This window comes from Myotis brandtii, unplaced genomic scaffold (assembly GCF_000412655.1).
Source record: "Myotis brandtii unplaced genomic scaffold, ASM41265v1 scaffold48, whole genome shotgun sequence".
NCBI classification, from domain to species: Eukaryota; Metazoa; Chordata; class Mammalia; order Chiroptera; family Vespertilionidae; genus Myotis; species Myotis brandtii.
Window position 1 is genome coordinate 5,382,992 of NW_005368341.1, and position 25,924 is coordinate 5,408,915.

General features: G+C 38.2%; 1 protein-coding gene and 2 long non-coding RNA genes across 3 annotated transcripts in view; 2 read left to right on the forward strand and 1 right to left on the reverse strand.

Annotated features, from left to right (window-relative positions):
* The window catches only part of COL1A2 (collagen, type I, alpha 2), a 36,741-nt gene extending 10,828 nt beyond the window's left edge, over positions 1 to 25,913 (reverse strand). The window contains exons 1-36 of the mRNA XM_005876076.2: positions 25,375 to 25,913; positions 22,870 to 22,880; positions 22,286 to 22,300; positions 21,618 to 21,653; positions 20,376 to 20,468; positions 19,049 to 19,102; positions 16,108 to 16,152; positions 15,941 to 15,994; positions 15,796 to 15,849; positions 15,423 to 15,476; positions 14,950 to 15,003; positions 14,399 to 14,452; positions 12,806 to 12,850; positions 12,460 to 12,513; positions 12,320 to 12,364; positions 11,926 to 11,979; positions 11,328 to 11,426; positions 11,163 to 11,207; positions 10,917 to 11,015; positions 10,236 to 10,289; positions 9,972 to 10,079; positions 9,546 to 9,599; positions 9,348 to 9,446; positions 8,371 to 8,424; positions 7,857 to 7,955; positions 7,414 to 7,467; positions 6,906 to 6,959; positions 6,700 to 6,753; positions 6,377 to 6,430; positions 5,373 to 5,417; positions 3,852 to 3,950; positions 2,607 to 2,714; positions 1,895 to 1,948; positions 980 to 1,033; positions 201 to 254; positions 53 to 106 (exon numbers count right to left, since the gene is read on the reverse strand). Coding sequence (XP_005876138.1) covers positions 53 to 106; positions 201 to 254; positions 980 to 1,033; positions 1,895 to 1,948; positions 2,607 to 2,714; positions 3,852 to 3,950; positions 5,373 to 5,417; positions 6,377 to 6,430; positions 6,700 to 6,753; positions 6,906 to 6,959; positions 7,414 to 7,467; positions 7,857 to 7,955; positions 8,371 to 8,424; positions 9,348 to 9,446; positions 9,546 to 9,599; positions 9,972 to 10,079; positions 10,236 to 10,289; positions 10,917 to 11,015; positions 11,163 to 11,207; positions 11,328 to 11,426; positions 11,926 to 11,979; positions 12,320 to 12,364; positions 12,460 to 12,513; positions 12,806 to 12,850; positions 14,399 to 14,452; positions 14,950 to 15,003; positions 15,423 to 15,476; positions 15,796 to 15,849; positions 15,941 to 15,994; positions 16,108 to 16,152; positions 19,049 to 19,102; positions 20,376 to 20,468; positions 21,618 to 21,653; positions 22,286 to 22,300; positions 22,870 to 22,880; positions 25,375 to 25,444 — 2,187 coding nt within the window. The 5' untranslated portion in view covers positions 25,445 to 25,913. The remainder of the gene's footprint in view (positions 1 to 52; positions 107 to 200; positions 255 to 979; positions 1,034 to 1,894; positions 1,949 to 2,606; positions 2,715 to 3,851; positions 3,951 to 5,372; positions 5,418 to 6,376; positions 6,431 to 6,699; positions 6,754 to 6,905; positions 6,960 to 7,413; positions 7,468 to 7,856; positions 7,956 to 8,370; positions 8,425 to 9,347; positions 9,447 to 9,545; positions 9,600 to 9,971; positions 10,080 to 10,235; positions 10,290 to 10,916; positions 11,016 to 11,162; positions 11,208 to 11,327; positions 11,427 to 11,925; positions 11,980 to 12,319; positions 12,365 to 12,459; positions 12,514 to 12,805; positions 12,851 to 14,398; positions 14,453 to 14,949; positions 15,004 to 15,422; positions 15,477 to 15,795; positions 15,850 to 15,940; positions 15,995 to 16,107; positions 16,153 to 19,048; positions 19,103 to 20,375; positions 20,469 to 21,617; positions 21,654 to 22,285; positions 22,301 to 22,869; positions 22,881 to 25,374) is intronic.
* LOC106727789 lies at positions 34 to 2,702 on the forward strand. The gene is made up of 3 exons (XR_001364044.1): positions 34 to 110; positions 203 to 322; positions 2,627 to 2,702. It is a non-coding gene; the product is annotated as an uncharacterized LOC106727789 (long non-coding RNA).
* On the forward strand, positions 7,081 to 15,008 carry LOC102253618. The gene is made up of 3 exons (XR_314179.2): positions 7,081 to 7,451; positions 7,558 to 7,713; positions 14,932 to 15,008. It is a non-coding gene; the product is annotated as an uncharacterized LOC102253618 (long non-coding RNA).
* Positions 25,914 to 25,924: the final 11 nt, after the last annotated feature.

A 25,924-nucleotide genomic window follows, 5' to 3' on the forward strand; every position in this document is an offset into this window, starting at 1 on the left:
CACTTACCAACTTGGGATGTTTTCAGATTAACCTTTATTACATGATACTCACGGCAGGACCAGCAAATCCATTGGGACCAGCGGGACCAACTTCACCACGTTCACCCTAGGTGAGAGAAGGCATTTTTATGTCTTAGCATCTTAGGTTCATCAATGTCTAAAAGTTATGAGTGTCCGCAATGACCCAGGTTTCTACTTACAGGGCTACCACGAGGACCAGCGGGACCAGCAGGACCAGCAGCACCAGCTTCACCCTATGATGGGGCCAAAGATGAGCTTGTTAATGTGCCAAACACAAATGCTCACAGAGTTGGAAGGAGAGGTAACCATGCTAGACAGTTGTCCCCTGTCCGAGTTTGCTGATGCATTGGGAGAGATAACTAATGCACATCTACAGAGTAAAATGAAGTGGTTCTGACTCTGCTTAATGTTTGTATTCAATTTGTGGGCTGAAGTGGTATTGGTCATACACTTGCAAAAACTCTATAAATCAGTGCCTACAATACCAGGAAGAGGACATTCTATTTTTTAGATGAACACAGGGCTAATCTATTTGCTGCAATCTGTGCAGTACAATAAATAAGGCCTATTTTAAGTGTTCAATGGGAAATGAGCACACTATGTATTTTATTGATTTCTTTTCTTTTCTTTCTTTCTTTTTTTTTTTTACAATTGTAGGCTTTGAGAAGGCTCAGTGCATTAGGATGTTTTTAATGAGCAACAGAGTAGGACTTTAAAACAAATGACAAGGAGTAAAGTGTAGATCACATAGCTGGCATATATGTAGGAAGGGGAAGAGAACTTTAAACACACAGTGTTTCCTGCTGCCCCATCATAAAACATAAGTTTTTAAATAAGTGGGTTTAAAACCAAGCCATAAAAATGAATTACTGTGACTTTTGGGAGCTAAGGCAGGCAGGAAATTTTAGCTACTGCTATTGGCTCGGAGAGTTGCAACTCAGAGAAAATGCATGCTTACCCGGTCACCAGACGCTCCAGAAGGACCAGGGGCACCCATGGCACCAGGAGCACCCTAGGACCAAAAAGGAAACAGATCTTACAATAACCTCCCTTACCATCAACAGTGACCCCTGCTGTCCCCCCCTGCTGTGCTTATCCAGGGACAGGCCACTTTCATTGCACACTCTAGGTGGACATCAAAAAAACCTTTGATGCGTTTCAGTTCTAATTATCAATACTGTTAGAAGCCACTCTCAGGAGGAGAGTGCTTCCGTGGTAAAGGTTATGGAAATGTGTAAGGCAAGGGCAGGTTAGGAATTGGGGAGATCTGAACTCTCTGCTCTTATCCAATTCCCTTGAGAGCAGCAAATGTGTGGCCTTGTTTGGAACTGTTAGGACTTTGTGACTCAGAGAAAGGACTACTATGAATGTGCCACAGTGAGATATCAGCTCCAAGAGAGAGATGAGAAGAAGAAACCAAGGTAGCTTATGGCTTTTAAGAGCTGTGGTATGGTTATTATGAGATTATCTTTGGCATCTCCATGGCATTAACAGGCTCTGGTTAGGAGGTTCTGGCTTCTTAAAATGTAGGAGTTAGTGTTTTTTTTCTAAAGCCCTCTAATGACTTCAGCAATCCTTTAAAGTTCCAGTAACCCCAGAGTTTTTGGTTTGTACTTTTTACTTTTGTTCAGTTAACAATGAGGAAGGTAGAAAATTCAGGCTGTGATTTTCAAAGTGGTAAGTCCTCTTGACTTTTGCTTTTGGAACATGTAAAATGGTATCATTCATCGTAGACCCAGGAAGGGATAGGAGGCTCTTTGACTAAACTCAAATCCTTATTTGTCAGTTCTGTTTTGGAAAGCTTCTCAACTCAAATTGAGTGGAGGTACAAAAACATAATCTAAGCACAAACAACAACCAAAATTTTACTCACACGAGCACCATCTCTGCCTGTGGTACCCATTTCACCTCTGAGGCCAGGTTCGCCCTGAAATATAAAGCAGGAACCACGTTTTGTTTTCCGACCAAAGTTTTTAATCAAAATTAACCTGAAGTGTTCTTACAGAACATACTATAATATCTCAGTCATTGAAAAATCTTAGTAATGCCTTGATTCCCTACCATTCTACATGTGTGAAAGGAGGAATTTAAAAAAAATAGGAAAATAATCAAGGACCTTTTCAGATGATCGTTAAATATTCTTTTCTAATTTCCATGACCCTCCTGAAGCATAATCAAGCATAATTCATGTGGACAGAATTATAAGGTAACGTCACAGCGGGCTTCAGTGCCCAATCCCTCCTATGGCATAACTAATGCAGCAGCACGGTTGACAGCTGTTCAATATAGCTTTTTGCCATTAATTAGGGCAGGATGAGGCATTATTGTTAGTGGCATTAAAATGAGCCTCATGTATTACTCAACACCATCTGTTTGTGTGAAATTCCATGGTAGCAAGGAATTTTGCCAGATTAGTGAGTTTAGAAATGCGTAGGTGCTAGGTGGCAGGGGGAAACATACATGCGTAGATATCAAAATGCTACTAGACCACCTGCCAAGAATTGTAAAAAACTGGGCAACCTCGTGCAGCCTTCTCGCTAGAGTTCATCAACAATATGTATTCAAGTCCAACACTAAAAGGGTACCTTGTCTCCCTTGCCTCCAGGGATGCCAGCAGCACCCCTCTCTCCGGGGAGTCCACCAGGACCAGAGGCACCAGCACTGCCCGGAGCACCAACGGATCCAGGTTCACCCTTGAATCAAACATATGTGAAATCAATTATTTCAGTGGCAAAAGAAAAAAAAGAAAAGAAAACTCAAACTCTTGAAGGATTCCAATTGAAACATTTAATAGATAGCATCATTGCCTACTTAGAGACACAAAGGAGGGCTATGAGAGGAGGGAGAATGGAATGGAGGGAGATGCTATTATGACAGTGCCTGAAGAGAAGCGGGGAGTGGGAATTGGTGCTGTGATTTTTCTATAACCTGCGCCCAATCCTCCTAAGGGAGGCAGGCAGGGAAAGAAAAGGATAGGATTGGATAATAGGAGGCAGAGAGTGAAAAATACTTGTCAACCAACATTTCTCGAGAATAAGACTCTTAGCTCAGACAGGAACAGAAAGAGACCTTACCGATCGAGGAAATGTTTACATTTTAATCTCCTTAAGAGCAGGGATTATAGCTTCCATTTCTATATCAAGCTCCACAGTCCCACATACTTAAAGCCTGTCTACTAGCTTCTGAGGTGAACCTTATTTACTTTCTGATTTCCACGTTTTCTCTTACCTTGTTTTTATCACTCCCCCCAATATTCTTCTACATACTAGAATAGCTTTCTGCAGCTAATCTTTACGTTTTCCCTTAAAGAATCAAAAGTAGTATCAGCTGTCTTCTCTTTATTCTGATTAAAGTGACCTGTTTTTCAGAAATGTATAATTTCACTTATTTTAAAATCGAAGCCCCAGATTCCATTTTGAAACAAGATTTTCAGGCTTATTAAAATTTAGACTACTTTGTGAAATTTTACTCTATGAAAGAGGATACTGAGAAGGTAAAAGCTTGTTCTCTAAATATAGTATCTAAATGTATCTGGAGATTAAAACAGATTCTCAGTCCAGACAGGAACAGAAAGAGACCTTATAAATAGTCTGATGAGACAATAGTGAAAACCCATACTAAATTTTTTATGTGTGTAGAAGACTGGGATTTCCCTTTTTTGGAAATAAATCAGGTTCACTGGAATTGGATTATTATTTACTTCGATGGCCATCATCATAGAACTGGAAATAAGTAAATAATCTGAAAAACAATGAATTCACTATTGTAAAGGATCTACGTATTCTAGAGGATAGTGGGCCAAATCAGCAATATATAACATGAAATTTTACCTTGTTCCCATCAGGCCCTGGGGGTCCAGAAGGACCTCGGCTTCCAATAGGACCAGAAGGACCAACAGCACCACTTTCACCCGGGGGACCACGTTCCCCCTGTAAAAAAAGGGATTGGAAGAAGTGTTGCAGGGTTCATGATTACAGAGATACTGTTTTACACATCAGAGTTCATGTTTGTTAAGCTTTCAGAATCCTGGTTCTGCTACTGATTAGAAAATTATAATTATTTCTTCTTAATTTCTCTACCAGTAAATGAAGGGATGGGATGAGATGATCTCTAAAATCTCATTCAGCTCTAATATTCTATGGCTACAACTCCAAAATTGTTTCTCCTAGATTATAATATTCAGATTTAGAATTAATTTCCTTTTTTCTGTTTATTTCCTTTTTTTGGTGATAGATCCATAGGTAAAAAGAGATGCCAGTTATGTATAATATTCAAAGGGAAATGTTGTGTCATTTTAGGTGGACAGCAATGCCAGGTGATAATAAGATTAGATATTAACGTATCTATGTTCCCATTTTATAATTGCATGCAATAATTATGCAACAGTGACAATATTTACCAGAGGAGACATATATATGTATATGTTATATGTATTTTTGTATCTATCTATTAAAATATCTCCCAATTTGCATGTAAATATCATTATGCCATAACATTCTGTGGCCCAGAATATTTAACAAGTAAGTCCACATTGCTACTGTTTCAAGTCCCTTGTTCTAACTTGGTCCTATGATACTGCAGTTCTATGATACTAAATTTGCTTGGGCATCCTAGATATATGTTAACTAGCCACAGAGTAGGACACTTTAGGGGTAAGCTAATCACTCCAGCTATTCTAATGACTACAGACAAACTAAATATATATATATTCATTTATTTTTTGTAAGAGTAGACTCATGATTTTGGCTTTAGACTTTAAACATCAGCATACCTTGCAAAAATTAACCTTAAAACTTAGTAAGATATTAATTTTTCTTGACGAAGGTTGAGCCACTGCCATAAATATATCATGCTTGTCTATATAAATCATGAATATAATAAAAATATTAGTCATTTATGTTTCTTATAACCATATGGTTTTTGAATAAGAAATATGAGCAAATAAGTAAAAAAGTCTACTATCAATTAAAAATTCAAATGTTCTCTACAGATTATGTTTGACTATAGAAGAATATCAGGAACTTGTCGCAAGGTCATCAAGAGTTTTTAGGAGAGCCTGGCCAGCATGGCTCAGTGGTTGAGGGTCGACCTATGAACCAGGAGGTCATGGTTTGATTCTCAGTCAGGGCACATGCCTTGGTTGCAGGCTTGATCCCCTATAGGGGGTGTGCAGGAGGCAGCCAATCAATGATTCTCTCTCATCATTGATGTTTCTATCGCTCTCTCCATCTCCCTTCCTCTCTGAAATCAATAAAAATCTATTTAAAAAACAAAGAGTTTTTAAGAGAAACAGTCCTTGTTTTAAAAATACATGCACAGAAGTTTATGAAAGTTAGTTAAGTAATACTTACTCTTGGACCAGCAGGACCAGGGAGACCAAATTCACCAGGGAGACCCTAGGCAAAACACGAAATAAATGAAGCATGATATTTATGTAGGTTCTCAAAATCTACTTACGAATTGATGTTTAGAAATGTTTTAAAAGAGTTAAATAAAGTCAGATAGGCCTTGCCTACATGGGATATTAGAAACAAGAGAATTTTTAATGGTGTATGGAAAGATACAAAGAGTGAGAATCCATTTGATCCAAGCTTTATCTATCCTAGAACCTGGTATCAGGAAATTTAAGTTTCCTATTATTTAGTGTATTGTTTTTTGAAAAGTGACCACAGACTATGTCCTTTGATAATATGATAAATAATGATGAACACTATTGGACATTACTTATTTTTAGTTACATTAACAGACTGCTTTTTTAATAGAAATGATTATATTATACACATTACCTAGTTAAAATGTATACCCAAGTATATCTCCTTTATTACTGACCAGCTGTCTCCTCAATATGCCTGACTGTTGACAGAGGAGACCAGGCCACATAATGTAACTGAATTGAGAAACATTCATCACAATTACAGAGAAAATGACTCAGAACTCGTGCTCTGATTGTGGACCACAGTATCATGTATGAATGCCAAGAAAAACATTAAAACCAATTTTTCATGGTCTAGTTTGATGAAAAATCAGTGCATTAACTTTTTTCACTACGAAGAAGGACATGATTTATGTTTTAACATTACCAAGAGCAATGCAAAAAATAAGGCTAAGTGGAATGCTCATTGATTTATTTTACTTCCATGGTGTGATGTTTCATTCAATCCTCAACACAAAGTAATTTAAACAAAATTGGGTAACTTGGCTCATTCTCTCCATCAGTACCAACATATATAGAACACTATCATTCACATATTAAATATGAAGTTTCCTTTTGCGTGTTATAATTACACTGCAGTAGAGTATTAAACAGGGAAAGTCCCAAGTTTAGGTGAATTTACTATAAACTTGTTTTACTCACCCTTTCTCCTGGTTTGCCAGCTTCACCAGCTGTACCTGCAGGACCAGGCAGTCCCTAGATGAAAGAAACACCAATCTCAATCTTATGGCTATACTCAGGCAGTTTGCTAATAATTGGGTTTTGGGGGGAAACTCTCTAATATCAACATGATCACTAACTGTTGTGTGTTAGTGAAGCATTACACAAAAGTTTGCCTTGAAAAAATGCACCTTCTTTGCTTCAGTTCTGACAGCCTGTGCTCTATGGTGGTAGAGAGTGGTATGGTGATTTGCAGATGGATAGTCTGACCAAAGGCACTATTCTGTATGTTTCACATGACTTACCTGGAAGCCTGGAGGACCAGCGGGACCCTGTTCACCTTTTCCACCTTGGACACCCTGAGAGTGATAGGAAAGACAGCATAAATAATGGTAGATGGCACCATTACTATCTAGTGACATCACTCTTGGACTGAAAAAAGGAGATGGCCATTTTGCAGGACTATATTTATTTTAGGGCAGAAAAGAACACAAGTGGGAGAAATACTCACCTGTGGTCCAGGAGGCCCCTGAGCACCATTGTTTCCATCAGGACCTGGGGCACCCTAAAATGTTTAACAGAAAAACTCAGGGTCACCAAGAGTCAGGCAGTTGAAGATGCCTCAAAGCCTCAGGCAGTACTTGCTCAAAACAAAGCTTGTCATTTTAGCATGAATTAAACTCATTCTGGGTTTCCTGCTAAGGCCCAAATACCATCTACCAACTTTTGATATGGTTCACTGGAAGTCCATCGATAGAGGGCAACTAATGAAGGTCAGAGAATGAATTAAATAAAATCCGAATGCATCCATAAATAATTCTGACTTGACATATATTCTGTTTTGTTACAGCTCATTTCCTTATAAGTGTGGTTTTTAAAAAAAACATTTTAAATGGTAAAAGAACCCCAGGGGATGTCATCTTGGAAAGAACGTGATGAAATGATGTCAGGTGGCCTCACAGGAAGTGTGTCCTAGATGAATACCACGTGGATAGATCTACACAGAAGTTAGCACCTACCCGGACACCAGCAAGACCAGCATGACCTCTTTCTCCAGGTTTGCCAGCATCACCCTATAATAAACATTAAAAAAATTATACACATTAAATGGCAAAGTAACCATAACAATTTTGAAATGTTCATTTCTTGCTTTTGTTTTTTAGATTCCTAGTCCTTGAATTCTGTTGTCTAAGGTATGATCCATCGCCCTGCAGCTCCACATACAACAAGGTGCACCTGTGTCTGCAGAAGCATGACTCAGGAGATGGATTTCAGCAGGTGTACAGTGAGTGATACACTGGACTCCGACTTTTAATATGGTAAGTGGCTTGCAATTTTCCCATGTTGAGAGGAACCCCTTTGAAATAGAGTAAACTGAGGCAAGAGAGAAATACCAGAGTTGTGGTGAAATGTGGCCAAAAAATAAAAGTGCCAAGGGAGAGGAGGTTGTGGTGATTCTTACAGTGGGACCCTTGGGCCCAGGGAATCCGATGTTGCCAGGCTCTCCTCTTGCTCCAGCTGGGCCGATGGGTCCAGGCCTGCCGTCTATCCCAGGGAGACCCTGAAACCAGAGTTGATTGAAACTTTACCCAGCATCAACAGGGTCTCACGACCTCAGGCTTGTGATCCAGCATCTTCATGATCAATTATGAATCCATCTCCCTTTTCTAAGTAGGATGTTGTTACACACATAGCCAGTCAATTTCATAGGTACACAATTCCCTCTTTCCCCCTCTTTTCATACCCTTGTCACCCTCTCCAATTTTCCCTGTCATGTTTTTTCTTTTTCCTTCTCTCCTTTCAGTCCTGTATTCGTTTGGACTCCGTAATTACAACCCATTATTTTGCATTCCCAGATGATGTACATGGCTGATATTTATTTCCAACGTGTTCATGTATAAATAAGCCACAAAATAGACTTGATAAGGATGCAATAAGTGTTCTTGAAAATATAATGGAAAAGGAACAATACTTACCACGGGACCTTCTTTACCAGCTGGGCCAACATTTCCAGGGGAACCGGGAAAACCCTATAAAGCAAGTGAGGATGCTTTCATATTGGCACTTTCATGCACATACTACAATTAGTATTTCGTGAGGCACCAATTAATTGAAATCTAACAAAAGCACTTTCTCCTACTTTTTTTGTTCATTGCCTGGGGTAAATTAGGAGTATTAGCCACTAGCTGGGAAATATGAAAAGAACCCTGAAATCTTTTATTTTCTATTTATTTTGTGCCTTTCCTTTTACAATCGATCTGTTTATAGATATCTCAAGAAACTGTTGAGCAACATACTAGATGGGCAAAATATATCATGTTTACTCATCATAGGAAAACAAATACTTTTAGCAAGCAATTTTCCAAAGTGGATTTTTTATTGCTATGTTTGATGTCTTTATCAGTTGTCTATGGTGTGGTTATAGTTGATATTCATCCATAAGAGATAACAGAAGCAAAAAAATTACTCTATTGCTATGGAATAGGGTGTCTATGGATCTCAAGGTCGTTTCCCCATAGCAAGTGTGATGCTGAATACATTACAGCACTTTGTGATTGCTGGAAAAATGATTTCACTATGAATCTAATAAACTGATCATGTATAGCCCTAATACGTTTCACAAATACCTTATATAAAACTCACCAATTGAGATAAAAGATTCATGCTGATAGAACTAACCTAATTTGGGTATATGAAAAGAAATCCGTTCTTCCCCAAACCTCATAGCTATTGTATCAAGTCATAAATAGGAAATTTATGAACTAACCAAATGTGTAAAAAATCTCTACTAGGCTTTGATGAAGTTAAATTTAAAAAGGCAACCATCACCAAGCCTGCTAACACATTTACTAGTACTTTTCATTTCTTTTATTGTCGCCTTCAAATAATATTCATATCTTCAAAAAAGGAAGCAGTGACATGTGTTACTTGCTCAGAATCAATCAAAACTTACTCGGGGTCCCATGAGACCAGGCTCTCCAGGGCGACCAGCATCTCCATTGGGACCTCGAGCACCAGCAGGACCAGTTGCACCACGTGGACCAGCAGGGCCCTGTTAAAGAGAAGGGGAGGGGCAGGGCTCAAGTGAATGACACACCAACCACCAGAAGCCTCAAGCTCCTTCCCAGGAAATGAGTAACAGACAACCTACCATGACACCAGCTCTGCCATCAGCTCCAGGAAGACCACGAGAGCCAGGATTTCCCTGCAAGAAAGTACATGAAACAGAAGAGCATTGAAGACGATCCTGGAGCCAAGCGGGGCAGAGTTTATTGAAACATGGCAAGATGCAAGAAATCTTGATTCCCTTAAGCGGGAGACACGAACACAAACCAAGTCGAAAATTTTTACCCGACACCAAAGGAATGTCTGGAGGAAGCATTTTGCAAAAGTGGGTCATCATTGTTTCCAGATCTATTTTATAACATGCCGGAACGAGTTACTGATTTAATAAAGCAGATGGAAAGCAGATGCTTCCTCCGTCTAGAAAATGCACTCAATAATTCTGACCAATACCCAGGGAAAGGGTGTTATCATCTGCCTCTGGTGTGTCTGGTCAAGAGCATTTGGAACCTACTCTCAGCCCAGCAGGTCCTGGGGGGCCAGCGGGGCCAGCTTCACCAGCGGTGCCTCTCTTTCCTTCTTCCCCACTGGGACCAGGAGGACCTTGAGCTCCAGCAGAGCCCTGTTTAATAAGAAAAAGAGAGGAGGGAATAGGAAAAATCATTTTGATGTCATAATCGGGTGGAGAAAAAGTAATAACTTTAAAAAAAGTTAAAGTATTACTTTTGGGATTAAAAAAGTAATAACTTCATAAAATTATGATAATAGAACTACTTACGGGCTCACCCTTGTTACCAGTCTCTCCTTTGGAACCAGCTGGACCAGGCTCACCCTAGGGTTGAATACAAAACAGTGGTCAATGACAGACATTTGTCACAACTTTCTTGCAGACGAACACCTTGGAATGTTTATAGATCAAGGTAAAGAGAAACTCAAGTTCTCTAAGAAATGTGCCCAGTTCACATTGAAATGTCTCACAGGGGAATAGTCTTGGTGGAAAGGACAAGACTGATAGTGTTGAAATATGCCTTGCTGACCAGCTGGACCAGGCTCACCCTAGGGTTGAATACAAAACAGTGGTCAAATGACAGACATTTGTCACAACTTTCTTGCAGACGAACACCTTGGAATGTTTATAGATCAAGGTAAAGAGAAACTCAAGTTCTCTAAGAAATGTGCCCAGTTCACATTGAAATGTCTCACAGGGGAATAGTCTTGGTGGAAAGGACAAGACTGATAGTGTTGAAATATGCCTCGCTGACCTTTGGGTGACAGTCTAGGATAGCAGGAGGGAGAGACTGTACGTACATGTACATGCACTTATAGAAGAAATACCAGTTAAAATGCTAAGGAAGAAAAAAGTGAGAATCATGAAACTACCAGAGGAAGTCTAGGTGGTAATGAAAGGGTGGTACAGGTGGGATTTCAGGATGATGAAAGCTACAGCCCTGACACTCACAATGAGTCCTCTGGGACCAGCAGCACCAGCAGAACCAGGAGGGCCAGGAATACCTCGGGGTCCAGGGAGGCCAGGGGCCCCAGCAACACCAGGCAGGCCCTGAGAAGGAAAATGCAGTGTGGTCAATCATGAAGCCACGGACAGGAGAGGCAGCACTCATTTAGGGGCATTAAAATCACAGCAGCAAATCTGAGCTATTGCCCCCTTCCGACATCCTCCCTGCCTCCATCCCCACCATATACTCACAGCAGCACCCTTAGCACCGGCAAGGCCATTGGCTCCAGGGTTTCCCTACAGGAAACAAAAAAGGGAGAAAAATATCAGTTAATAGAAATATTTGTCTTCTTCTTTGACCCCAGCTTCACTCTTTCCCCCTTCCACAAAATGAGGTTAATGACAGTGGCTACTTACAGGAGGTCCAACGGGGCCAGAGAGACCTGGAAGACCTACTTCACCACGGGGACCGGCAGGACCAGAAGGACCAGGGTTACCAACAGGTCCAATTTCACCCTAAAAGAGGGAATGACACTGGGGCATTAGCCAGCAAGTAATGAAATAGCATAGCTCCATTTTGAGGACACCAATTTTATGAAATTTCTTCAGAATTGCAGTCATTTCCCCTATCTAGTCTAGTACCACAAGATTTGCGTTTGGGATCTTATTTTCCTGGCTACCATCCTGATTCTACCATCCTGACTACCACTGCTAGCTTCATCTCTCTCTGTGTCCCTATGGCAGAGACTCTGGTTCTCAGCTAGTCAATCCCCACTTAGTTTGGGAGTATATCCCAGAGGAGCCCCACAGGATCATTTCTGTCGCCTTCTCTATCTATGCTCATAGTGTTCGAGTGCAGAGAGGTGATGTATTTCAAAGTTGGAGAGAGAAAACTGGACATTCTGTGTCCATTAAGGTACCTGTTCTGAAATTATCTATCTGCAAACACAGTTTCTATCTTTCTCATCCCTATAGAAGTTTATCAATATAATGACAGTTGTCACCATGTTTTTACCTTGGGGCCAGGGGCACCTGGGAAGCCTGGAGGGCCAGCAGACCCAAGGGGACCCTGAAATCAAAGTAGAACGTGGTAAGAAATTTCCTCCCAGTAAATTAGCAACACAACAACAACAGAATATTGAAAGGCTTAGAGGGGCTTGATCTTATTTAATATTGGCAGAGAAGAAACTGACAGCTGGTCTGTTGCCATTAGTATCTTAGCAAAGGGAAGACATTCAAGGTATTCAAGGTAGAGTAGATTTTACTTAATATATCATTCAACAGCCCCAGGGATAGTATGTATAATTAGAACCTTCAAAAGACCCCATTGATATCTAAATGGTGTTATTTCGTAAGCAATTAATAAAGGAGATGGCTCCCATCACACACTCTTCAGTGTCAAAACTTACAGCAGGACCCACGGGACCCACACTTCCATCACTTCCACGGGCACCCTATGGAGAACATAAAGAGGAAAAGTCAAGTGGAAAGTTAAATAGCAGTTATTAGAAGATCTTCAAAAAGGCTGAATAAAAACGGAAGCACTCACAGCTGGGCCAGGGGCACCAACTCGTCCTCGCTCACCAGGCAGCCCGCGGGCTCCCTAAAAGCAGAAATAGTTTCAGTGAAATCCAGATGCCAACTTTAAAAAAGTCACAGGCATCATTTACTTTGTCCATTTTCTAACATGCGCAAGAATCCACTAGAAGTAAATAGGTCTTATTCGAATTCCAACTAAAAGGTAATAGATTTCAATTAAGTATGCAAGAAGGCTATTAGAAAAATATCAAAGAATATAATGCTGAGGGAAATATTAATTAGCAAAAACATGAAAGAAGTTCCAGCTTGCAAGGAGTGTACACATTTAGGTTTACAATAAAGTAATTATTACTTACTGTTTGACCAGGAGTTCCATTTTCACCAGGGGCACCAGGTTCACCCTACATGAAAAACAATTGAGGTTTTGTTAGTGTCACACACACACACACACACACACACACACACACACACACACTTTTCTGATTGGGTAATTTTTGCCCTATTATTTCCATTTGAACCATTCATATATTTTGTAACATTTCTTACACATATAGACTGTTAATTATGACAAACACATACATTTAAAAATGTTCTAAAATAGGGGTATTTATTTGGATAATACCAACTATCACAGCACTAGGGAGATGGGGTTGAGTGTTACCCTCACTCCAATTCCCCCCTTTTATTTTGGCTATCATTTAGACTAGGCTTATATATTAGAAATGATAACATAAAAAGAAAGAACAGAAGATAAATTTGCTTTTAATATTACCATATTTACCTTCTTTATTTTAACACTCAATAGTTTTATTTTTGTAAAGTATACATGAAAATTTCAACTTTGTAATAATTTTTGGAACTGTCATTTATTTCCAATCTATATGCTTGAGTAAAAAAACATGCTGGTGAGGGTAGTGGTGGTTTAATTTGATACATGGCACAGGTAAAAAGAACTTTCCTTCAAGATAACCTGACTTAGACATAGAAGAAATAGGATTTGAGAGATCAGTTAAGGAGCCTTCATTTGTAGGATTCGATATGATGTGTATTCTTTGGGAACAGGCACTAGAATAGGAGTCAGGAATTCTAGCCTGTGTGCTTCTAACCACTAAATGTGACTTTGGACAAGTCACTCATTCTCTTTAAGCCTCAGTTTCCCTCATGTGCAAAAAGAGGAAGTTCCCAGAGCTTCTTGCAAGTTTTACCATTTCATGATGCTTTGATTAGTAGTCTGAGCTATTATATTAGGCTCTGGAGAGAACGAGTTTGACCTTATCCATTTGTGTGGCAGCTGGAAAGTTAGGACAGATTCTCCATATTCATGTTCATTTCTGGTCCCGCTAGTATTCATTACTCATTAATTTGTAATTACGTTGGTATTCACTTTAATATCACATTATCTCCTTAATAGAAGAGAGAACATTTTATAGTTGAAAATGCTGTCAGAGAAGAGCCTAGCCAAGAGATAACACACTTCTGAGACTTTAATTACCTAATTAAAATTTTTTTGAGTGTGAATAGATAAATCACAGCAAAGAGGCTGAAAAGTGTATTGTGACATGAATGTATCTATCTAATTAGTGCAAAGCAAAGGAGAATTTACAGTTTAAAGTAACATATAGTGTCCTAATACCTGACTCTATGTTTATTTACTTTTATTTTGGCTGCAGAGATCAACTGAAATTATAGGAAGAAAGGAGATGAAGGAAAAAATTATTGACATTGAATCTCAACTGTATAAAAGATACTGAATTAAATAAATATTATTAGGGATTGGCCTTTTGTCACAGAATCCCATGGTTCCCACCATTGAGGGATTAGAAGTATAGAAGAGAGAATAAGATACTCTTTAGACTATGAGTAGCTTTTGGTCAAAATACACTTTCTGGTGGCGATGGGAAATTATAATCAGTTGTTCTAAAAAGAACGTTTCTGATTTAGTATTTTACCTTAATACCTGGAGCACCGGGTTGTCCCTTCAATCCATCCAGACCATTGTGTCCCTGAAAGGCAAATCCTTATTATTAAAATGCTGTTCCATGGCAGCGCTCGGTCAAATCAAACATCTTCTTTCTCTGCCGTTACTATCTCCTGGCTAACTCCTGTGACCGCTTCGGTAGAATGCAGTCCCAGGGCTCCGGCACCTGGCAAAAGCCCTTCTTTTCCCTAGGAAAGCTCCCTGAAGGGGAAACAGAAGGATATAGGACTAGCTGCTCTCTTTAGTCCCTTCCATCTTTAATCATCTTCCTATCTTTAGATGCTGTAAATACCTCTTAAGCCATTTTATACAATTTTCTCTGTAGAGATCCCTGCTCCTTGGCAACTATGAACAGATGGAAAGAAACTACTTCCCAGTGATCCTTCACTCTTTGACTCTCTTCACTCTGGCAAACTCCAGGACTTTGGATGCAAATATGTGTCACCCAGAATTTTAAATATAGTTGAGGTTTTTCCTAAAAATAATCAACATTTTCTCTCACAGGGAAAATAATGTGCTCACCCTAATGCCCTTGAAGCCAGGAAGTCCAGGAGTCCCAGGGAAACCACGAGCACCCTTAAAAAACACACACAAGAAGACACATGAAGTTTTTTCCAAATAAAAAGATAATTATTTCTTCCCTCAGAAAGATTTTTTTCTTACCAAAATTCAAGCTTGGAATCAAAGACTAATATATTTTTAAGCACAGAATAGTAAATTAACTTGCTCTATTTGAGTAACTAATCAGTATCAGTTACTATGGTGTTTGTAGAAAATACTGTGTTCAGCTGTTCATAGTATGTTTGCTGTAATCGATATTACATTATTTGCATTAATAAAAACTGTCCACATTCTTATTTGTCAGATGTCTTCAATAAGTGTTATAAGTATGCAGACCTCTAGGTTGTTATTTAGACTGAAGTTAGTTTTAGCAGCTATCTTACATGCGAGATGCCTCTGATGTTTGGACTGTATACTGTTGTAAAAAGTCTTACCTGTGGCCCAACAACTCCTCTCTCGCCAGGTCGGCCAGGTTTCCCAGGGTGACCCTAAAACACATAATTAAGCATTATAGGGTTAACCTTTCCTTGGTAAACTCTCAGATGAAAGTGGGGATCTTGGTTTTCACAATAGGGAAAAATGGCATCCCATAAAAATGCGGATCCAAATATATATTTAATTAACAATTATATTTTCTTAAATACAATCCAATTAATTAATATTTCACTAACATACTATTTTCCATATGGGGTCGGTTATATCGGGCATATTTGGCTCTTGGCAGAATACTTCGTTTGAAGCTAGAAACTCTCCTTGAGGCAGGAGGATTTAAATGGCACTTGGAAATGCTTAGGAGTAAATACTTACGTCCTCACCAGCCTTGCCAGGAGGGCCAGCTGGACCACGAGAACCCGCAGGACCCTAGAGAATGGGAGACCCATCATTGTGTTAGGAGATATTAATACATTTCTTTTAAAAAAGTATTTATCACAAAGGGGATGAATGTACTTACAGTTTGACCAGGTTCACCAGGCTCACCAGCAGGTCCTTGGAAACCTTGAGGGCCCTAGGAGAAAACAATACGCCATACTTCAAGCCTTTATTTAATTCTATCGTTTTACATAAGAGCTTTTTACATAAAGGCTTTTTTTTCTTTTTCCACAGGCTTTTTGTACTCACAGGGGCTCCAGCTGCGCCAGGAGGGCCTCTGGGTCCCATCAGACCCTGGAAACAGGACAGACAGAGTTAGCACTGACAGTGGTCATGGCCTTGGTTAGGGTTAGAGCCATCACCATAGACATTTATTAATGAACAGCTGAACAGAATGGTCCTGGTTTCATTTCATAGTTTTTGCCCTTTGCCAAAGAAGCATTTAAGGACCCAAGTTTCCTCCACTATTACTCTGCCTTTGCCTTTCCTTTTTTATTAACTCAAATCAATAGAACTCAGATTAGATGGGAAGGCCACAGGGTCCATCCTTAAAATTGTGCACAGCGGACATAGTGAGATTGTTCAAATGCAATGAAGTGAATCAGTCTTGCATAGTTCAGAATATGTGACTACCTTCTATGCAGCTGACGAAGCATTTCCATTTGGATTCCCTTGATCATACGTCATCTCCCATGTCATCCTTAGCTAAGAAATGGATATTTTTATTGCCCCAGGGGCATAAATTGAAAAGGATAAAAGAATCCTTCTTAATGATTAGAGGGAGGTTTGTTATAACCTTAAAGCTCCTTTAAGGGCTGTCGGTGACTGATGAAAATGTCAAACAAAATTGGATGTAATGAGGGGTAAAGGAAAAGTAAAATGTTATTGAAACTTCGGACTGGAAGGATCTATTGTATACTATTGTTATTGAAAGTATGGCCTGAATGGAAGCCAATGGTTCTCCCCTTTGTTCTTTATTCTGTAGCACATAAGTAGAGTAAAACAGAGTGTTACTAGTTTGCAAGGCAAATATCCATTCTTGATTCCCCTTTGCAGTAATCAATGCCCATGCAAGCTCTTCTGTAGGGGCCGTTCCTCTACTGCTGAAAATATCACACAGACAAGTCTCCAGTAATTTGTTCATGACACACAGGGACTCTGCTGTCAAGCCTGCCCCACGGTGTTAATGCCAAGAGTGAAATGATACGAATTTTATGAAAAGGCACATCATCTTAATTATAAGAATTATTTATTTGGTCTTGGAAATTGCCTCGACATTCAAAGAAACTGTCACTTTTCAATCCAAATATCTTTTTAGGTATACATTAAAAAATAATTTCCTTTGACAGCATGAATTTTTAATTATATTTATTCATTTTTCCATGTATTTGCCACAAGTTCATTTACATAAAAAGGAGTTTATTTTGTGGAGGCTGTGAGACAGACAATGAGTATTCATTAATTCAGGGAAGAACCCTCTAGGGTTTTATAGTTATTGATTTTTGAACATGGAAAATTATTTTAATGCTTTATTGCTGCCTATATTTCCTATTTGTGAAACACATATCTGTTGATTACATATGACTGTGAATGTGTATGGATGTGCAAGTTTAAATAATATTTTATTGATATTTAAAAGTAAAACACTCTGCTCTATGCCCCCCAGAGAGGTGTTCCAAAGTCAGGGGAATCTGAAATCCATATTAATTTTCTGGGCTTATGTAGTCTTTTTTTTTATTATTAGTGCTTTGTTTTTTCCCCTTTAGCTTCTTCTTAAAATATAGGTATTGCTTACTTGAAATTAGCCATTTCAACTAATGTCCAGCATTAGTTGAAATGGCTAATTTCAAATATCCAATGTAAACAAAGCCAGAAGGAAATCTCTAATTCTTAATTTCCTACATGAATGTTTTAAATTACCAGGAAAAGTCAGGAAATTGCAAATCATCAATTAAAGGCACATAACTTTCAAGTGAGAGTTTTAATTTACAGAAAATATTATCTTGCCCTTATAGTGTATTAGTTTATTGTGGACCATTAACTCCAGCCAAACATCTTCTTTTGAAGATAGAGCACTGAATACATTATTCAGGTGAAATTTATTTTTCAAGGACCTTGTTAGCTTTGGGCAGATAAATACCTTTGTTTGGAAACAATTAATTAAAATCCCTAAATTTTATGTGTGCATTAAACTGTAGTGTTTAATCAACTTAATGTCTTAACTTCAACATATTTTCCCTCTATTTTATACATAATATATACTATTGCATGCTCATATAGGTTTCTTTTTCTTAATAGCTCTCACTAATGCTTGTTAAAAGGTTCACTTGTTAAAGATAGATCATCATTGTCATAATCATATAGGAAACTTTTCTAAATGTCACTCAAATTATAGCATATATTGATTAATATTTTTGCTGAGTGATATAAATGCTAAATTTTACTCACATTCTCTCCTATTAATTTGTAATTAATAGACTAAAAAAGAATTTTTATCAAAATGAATAAAAAGAAACATTTCCTACATTTCCAACTCCTTGAGGGAGGATGAGAATCTATCATATTTACTATTATACCCCCAATGCATATTACAGTTTGGGGTTCATTGAAGGCCTGAGAAATACTTGTTGAATAAATTAGTATTTTATTCAAGCACTAGATGCACGATGCCATCCAATATCAGACATCTTGTCTGGTGGTTAGTCCTAGTTTGTCATTAGCCACTTGCATGACCTCAGGAAAGGGCTTAAACTCTCTAGTTATACAATGAATGGTCTGGACTAGAACTTGCTGATCCTTTCCAACAAGTTTATAAAACATAATACTTCTGTGTCTCTAATGATGCTTAAAATTTGAAACAATACCAAAGGATGTAAAAAATTTAATCAGAGTGGTCACTGTTTTGAATTAAATTGATTTATCTAAGTTATGATTACTGTGTCCAGAGATTATTTCTTTGATATAAATATCTGATTTATTCTAAGAGGCATGTTTGTAGAGAAAATTGAACTCCCTTAAACCAGGCTTAGATTTTTGTATATATTTGAATACCAAAAAAAGTTGCTACTTTTATCTGATCTAAGTATTGAATGCTATCTAGGTAGCTAAATAAATGGCAATGTGAAATTTAACATAAAAGAAATTCTCTATTCAGTAATTTTTTGGCTAAGGTAAAAAGAGATAAGCATACCATTGGTCCAGGGCCACCTCCAACTCCTTTCCCATCGAACTGGGCAGCAAAGTTCTAGAGAAGGATAACATAAACAAACATGTGTATATATTAAACTTAAGCATAAAAATTACCAGCCATATAGTTCATTTTCTTATTCTAATTGTAAAGATATTTCTGTTGTTCTTTAAAAGGGAGCAATGCTTTTGATATAATTATTACTTTAGAATTCCATATCAAGCTAAATTCCTAAAAAGTCAGGGAAATAACAAATTTTAAATTTAATCCATACCTAGTTTGAAGTGGGGAGCTTCCCTGCTTTATTTTTCAAGCCCTTTCGTGCTATGTTCATCCTGTATCTCCAACCCCTCCTCTGAGGAAGGGGCGTTTTCTAAACTTTCAAAGTAACTGAAGGCCTCTGATAATTAAGCTGAGATCAACTCTGCATTTCCACCTGTTGCCTCACTCCTCCAGAACTATACAAAATGACTGTACAAAGAGATCTTTTTCTTGCTGGAGTTTCAAAAAAGATATAAGGAGTTTTCAAGTTTAGAGGGAAATTAAATTAAAATGCCCCTTAGAAGATTAAACTTTTTAAAAATAGTTCACAGTAATAACTTTACTGTTAAAGATCTCTCTTATAGTGGTAGATCTATTAAAGAAGGCGCCTTTTAATGCACCCAATAGATAAGCAATCATAATAAGATCTTTGGGGGAGAAAGGTCTTATTTTACTGGCATATAGTTGAGTATTGGAATCAGGCTTCTGATTCATAGTGCTAACCAATTAAGCAAATATGTTTTCCTTCCTGCAGTGAGGCCATTTGGCACTCATACCATTGTTAAAGACATAAAGCTAAAAGAAGATATTAATGAAAGAGGGAAATGTACTTTTCTCAAATTAGTTTCAGGCAAATTAAAACTAAACTGCCTGAATGTTGGTTCAGCAGACTTCAAGCCAAGGAGAACAAAAAGAGTAGAATGTTTGCGAAATTGCTTAAGAGCAAGGATTTCAGTTATAATTCAACCTAATCAAACTCTTTAATAATGCAACACCTCTTATTTGTGCCCTACTGATGAAAGATATTAAATTCTCAAATTAAATAATGGTCGTCAGGGCTGCCGCTCCCTTCCGTGCACACAAAGACCAGTCCTGTCATTGGCAAGAGCTCATAAAGAGACGGGCAAAGCAGAATCTTGAATGAAGAAACCAAAGAAATGAAATAAAATATACTAATATCCACATAGCAAACCTAACTGCTAAAAATAAATTCTACAATGAGCCTTCTTCCCATAGAGGTATAAGAAACTGAAGATAGACAAAAGTTAAAAATACATAAGACACTTACCCCGCCAAGACCAGGGGGGCCAGGAGGACCAGGTGGGCCAGGAGGGCCTGGGATACCATCATCACCATCTTTGCCTGGTGGGCCTGGTGGACCCTGTTATGTAAAAAGCAAATTAGGTCAGGATTAGACAGATCCCATCAGAATTTATACGTGGAAAAGGATACCTAAGAATACATGTGGTAAAATTGTTGTTCAGACCTTTCAATGTGCAAGTGGTGTGGAAATTTAATATGCCATATTTGTCTCTGATTAAAACGGACTTATGACACGAGTCTATTTCAGAAGGAGGTTTAGTAACTGATATATGAAGAAGACACAAGACAAGGTAGTTTCTCCATGAGCAGGAATATTTCAGCCATTGAATATTAATTCATAATGGAGCTCCAGCATTCAAATAAAGGTAGAAATTATAGCTAAAATGTATGATTCTATAAACTTTATGTGGGTAACAGTGCACAGGGATGAGCTATGCATATTGATTGTCAGTTTCTGACTGCGATGAACTTATTCCATTGTTCTGGTATGTTATGTATGAATAGCGGATTAATTAATGTGATAATTAATAAAGCCGTTTTATCACAGGGTAGAAAATCCTGCAGATTTCCTACCATTAACACTACTTATGTCGTTAAAGTAATTTACCGTCATAATGCTACCTCTAATGGTTCGTTTGAGTGGAATACATTTACGTCTGCACTTTCCAAAAGATATAAGATACAGGTATTTATGTATTGGCAAAAGCATCATAGAATGCAAAACCACATATGCCAAATAAACATAGCAGGGATCTAAGCATATTATGAATAAAATGTAAGCCTAATTTGCACATTTATGACAGGTTGACTGATATTTCACTATTATTCCCAGCTACATAAGACATCTCAATTGAAAAGCAAACAAATGTATTAAAAAGATAAGGACTATGTGGTGGTAGGTAGATACATTTTCATTACGTATGTGTTGGACAGGTCATCCAAAAACAAAGAAAGAAAGACCATGAAAAGAATATGGTTGTCTGTAATAGTTTTGCTTTTTTTGAAGGATAATCTTAACTTGAAAAGAATATTGATTATATATAATAATGCTCATTTGCTTCTTCTGTAGTAGGGCATTATCTGCTTAAAAGGTGGTACAATTACCTGGATATATAATATTCCTATAAATTGTCAGTCTTCTGTAGTTTCTAGTGTGTAATTATTCAATTACGGGCCAAAGCCCTTTAATAGTTCAAAAATTACATACCCTTTCTCCACGTGGTCCTCTATCTCCATTTGGGCCCTACGAGGAAGATACAAATAGCACAATTCTAAATGTCTAAGCAATTTCCAGTGAACAAGCAAAGCATTCTTAATAGAAATTAGTTGGTGAGACTGATCTAACTACAATGTTATTAGATAATAGCTATAAAAATAGCAGAGTACAATAGAGTAGATTGTTTTTATTATAATTATATGTAATATTTTTAAACTGGGAAGTTGGAGACTCTAGTCCCCAGTCATTAGGCCAATATTCTAACTACTATATTTAGAAAGATGGTGCCTGTGGGTAAAATTACCATTTTGTTACATCGTTAACATCATATTTATATAGTCAAAGCCCTTTAAAATAAACTTTCATCTATTACCTATAATTAACATAATAGTCATTTCATCTTCAGAATAAAAACGAGTCTTTCTTTTTGTCTTTACTAGGTAGATCACCACTTCTTATAAGTATAATTAGAGATGATTCTGGAAGATAAAACTTTATCTTAAACATCAAAGCTACTTTATCTTATGGTGTAGCTAATGCATAGTTATGTGGGCAAGTCTTGGCAAAGTCTTTTTCTTCTATAGTTTACTATAAATTTATTAGAATTAAAAGTTATCACTGATCATTTCAGATACTATAGAGAAGTATTGGACTCTTACCTTTCTTGCAGTTTCCTAGAAAAGAAAAAGTGAAAGATTATTGTGAGGAAAATTTTATACATGTATTTTAAAATGAATCTCATTTTCATGTAGTATACAAATATAGTTATACCTTGCATTAATATTACCTCTAAATTTCAAAGTACAACTTTAAATTGTATAAATAAATAAAATATGTATAGAACCAAAATATATACTTATCTGTAATTATGCCTCAAATTCAATTCATGAACTAAGTATTTGTTCATAATACTTGCAAATGATTCCAGGGGAATGACAAGATTCTCTAGCTGTGAGGTCTTCTGCTCTATGGTAGCTGATGCTTAAACCCGAACTTCCACTGGATTATTTACTCTCTATTTCTTATGGGTGTTCTTATGAGATTGGTCTTATTCAGTAGCCCCGCCCACTTTAGAAGTGGGGGTGGGTACTCTCTAAGGCAGCCAGAAAAGTTTGACGACATAATTCTTGGGAATCCAGTTTGGTCAAAACCAAGGTAGCCTCCCCTTCTTTCCCCAAAGAGGACATTACTGTGGCCAAGGCAATCAAAGTGTATAAAAAATTATCAAAATAATTTTACTTACCTCTTTTAAAGCTGTAGAAGAAATGGGAAAATAGGGAATAGTTATTAGTATTATTTCACTGACCAATATCAACGATCACCAAGTAGATATATTAGTCTATAAATTAACTTACCTGATTAAAGAACCAATTGCTTTTTTTTATTAAGGATATTCTAATGACTTGGAAATTATGCAGGTCAATAGTATGGCAGGGATCAGCAAGGTGATTTGCATGAAATATTAACATGGAACTATTTTTAATTGAATAGTTAATTATTTACCATTTTATAAATCTGTGAAATATTAATGTGTCTGAAGGACATTTCTAATGCTTAGAAATTAAGCTGGTAAAGTACACAGGTATCAAGACCAGTAGGTTGATGAAGAAATAATTTATGGTTTAGATAATTTTTAATATAAATATAAAAAAGGGAAAATTTAGGAAAGTATGTTACCTAAGGTAGACTTTGGTTTTTATAAAACCTTAAGGTTACTTAGTACTTCACTGAGTTTGTACCAATCTTAATGTTATTTTTTTCAAAAAAAAGTCTAACTGACAAATTAGTCACCATGAACATGGATTCATTTAGACATCTGAAATTTTGCTTTAAATTGGTTCACTTAAATAAGTAAGTTTGTTTTACCAATATGTATTACTTTTTCTCCTTAAAAGGAATTGGCTCTGTATAAATGGAAAAACTGGATTAAAAATCTTGAAAAATAATGGGGAAAATACACTAAAGTAATATCCCCTCCTTTGTCATAATTGCGTTAAGTCCTTAAGACTGAATTCCTCTCCTATGGTATAAAAATTATAGGTTAACACAGGATATAAGTGTGGCCAAGCTGGCAATAAGATGAATCTCCTCCCCAAAATTGCTTTAATTAGGTGGCCAAGAAGTGTGTCATTTGGAGTGAGAACATCTGTTGCAATAGTCACAATTCAGGAGGGTGGACCATATCCAGCACTGACATTTAAGGGCAATTTATGAAAATTACTTTTAAATTAAGAAAATGATATGTTTACTTCATTTTGTCCATCAGCAGGAAGAATAATTATGCATGGACTTGATTAATAGAAGTCCTTACGATTTTGGATATTTGACTCTTAGTTACTCAGACTGAGCCATTTTAAAGAATGTGTATTTGGTAATATTCATTCCAGATGGTAATTGGCTGTGGATCAGAAGGTGAGTTAGTTGCCTTCAAACTTCCTTAGGTCTGTTTTCATCTTTTCTCTAGGAGCCAGTTCTTTCCTCCCAACCTCTGATCTCATAAAGAAAGAACTTGGTAATGTGAATTTGTTCAATGCCGTTACTCCTTAGTATCCACAGTATGTATACTAAAAGTGGATGAAGGAAGAAACACAAAAAAACTGCAATGGTAATGATGCAATTGTAGACACTGTGGCATGTGGGCGGAGCAAACTTTTTGGAGTGTTGGGTGTGGCCAGACACCGCTCAAACTCCATCAAGTCACTATCTTTGTCTGGTAATTAGGCAGCCATTTTCAAGACAAAAATGGCCTGATTTTCTTCACGCTATCTTGATGTGAAAGTCTGGTCATAAAACCTACAGCTGGGAAGTGGCCCTGGGGACCATCTAATCTCTACCCTGCATTTTAGGAAAGGCTCAGTTTGATTTGCCCAAGGTCACATCGTAAATTAGTGGCAAAGCCATGAGAGAAAAACCAATCTCTGGGGTCTCAGATCAGTGTTGCTATTTCCTAATTTGTTGTGTCCAGAATATCTGCTTGTCTTTGGAAACATGTTGAACTCTCAGGCTCAACAAAAGGCAGAGAAGATTTTGGTTAAATAATGTTACCATTTCCATGACCAGGTAATGAATTGAGAAGCTAATATTACTTTTCATAATGTGTCCATTCCAAGTAGCATCCATTTTCCTCCCCAGAATACACTGACTAGCTACTGGGAGTGGCTTTAATCAGAAAGGCAGACAACCTCTCTGTGTAAACCTCAGTCTTCCATTAGCTTAAGGCCTGGTCCCCTGCACTTTCATGGTCCTTCCTGCAGAGGGCGCATCATCATTATCATCATCATCATCATCATCATCATCATCATTATCATCCAGACCAGTCTTAAAACACCCAGAAGAGAAAAGCCCTCAGGGGGTTAGTTTTACATTACAAAATCAGAGGGGTTTCCAAAGCAGGTCTCAAGTTCCACACGGTGGGCGTCAGTGCAGTTATGGGGCCTGTTAGGGCCTTCATCACCTCAGTTGTTCTATCCCATCAGAGGGAAAAGACCTGCTCCCTTTGAGCTTCGCTAACCTGAACAGACCAAGTTAACAGTCTCCCTCCGGAGTTCAGAGAAAAGTTCCCTAACCTTTGGCGAGTCGGGGCTTTTATGGTTTCATTTCTCAGACACGTTACGTGTTTCTTATTTACATGCCAGAGAGCCTTCCCTCCAAGCTGCACCTCGAACTTAGTTGAGGCTTTCCTTTTCCTTCTTGCCCAACCGTCCAAACTCTCTCTCCCCGCTGCCCCAAACAAGCTGAAGGCACTTACATTGGCATGTTGCTAGGCACGACGTTACTGCGAGCAGCAACAAAGTCCGCGTATCCACAAAGCTGAGCATGTCTACCACTTAGACATGCAGACTCCTTGTGTCGCAGAGCCCTGGGTCACCGGCGGAGGCTATCACCTGGCGGGCGCAGGCATGCAGTCGTGGCCCGTACCTCCAACTTAGCCGAAACCTCCTGCCGCCTTGGTGCTAAAATAATAAAGCCCGGATCTGCCCTATTTATACGGCCAAAGTTTCCCTGGCCCGAGGGTGCCTCCAGAAGCGCTTCCACCAATGGGAAGGCTGGGGCTGGGGGCCCGGGCAGCCACAGCTGGGAGGAGACTGCGGGGGCGCAGAGGAGGGAGCGAAGGGGGGAGGGACGTGGCCAAGGGGCTGGCTTCTTAAATTGGTTCCATTCTTTTTGAGGACGTGGACACTTTTGAGGCTTTCAAGGGGAAACTCTGACTCGCTGTCTGCATACCTCCGCCCTCCCCATCCCCCGCCCTCCCCCGCCCTTTCCAAGTTTGGAAACACTTGTGGACACGTCGGAGGGAG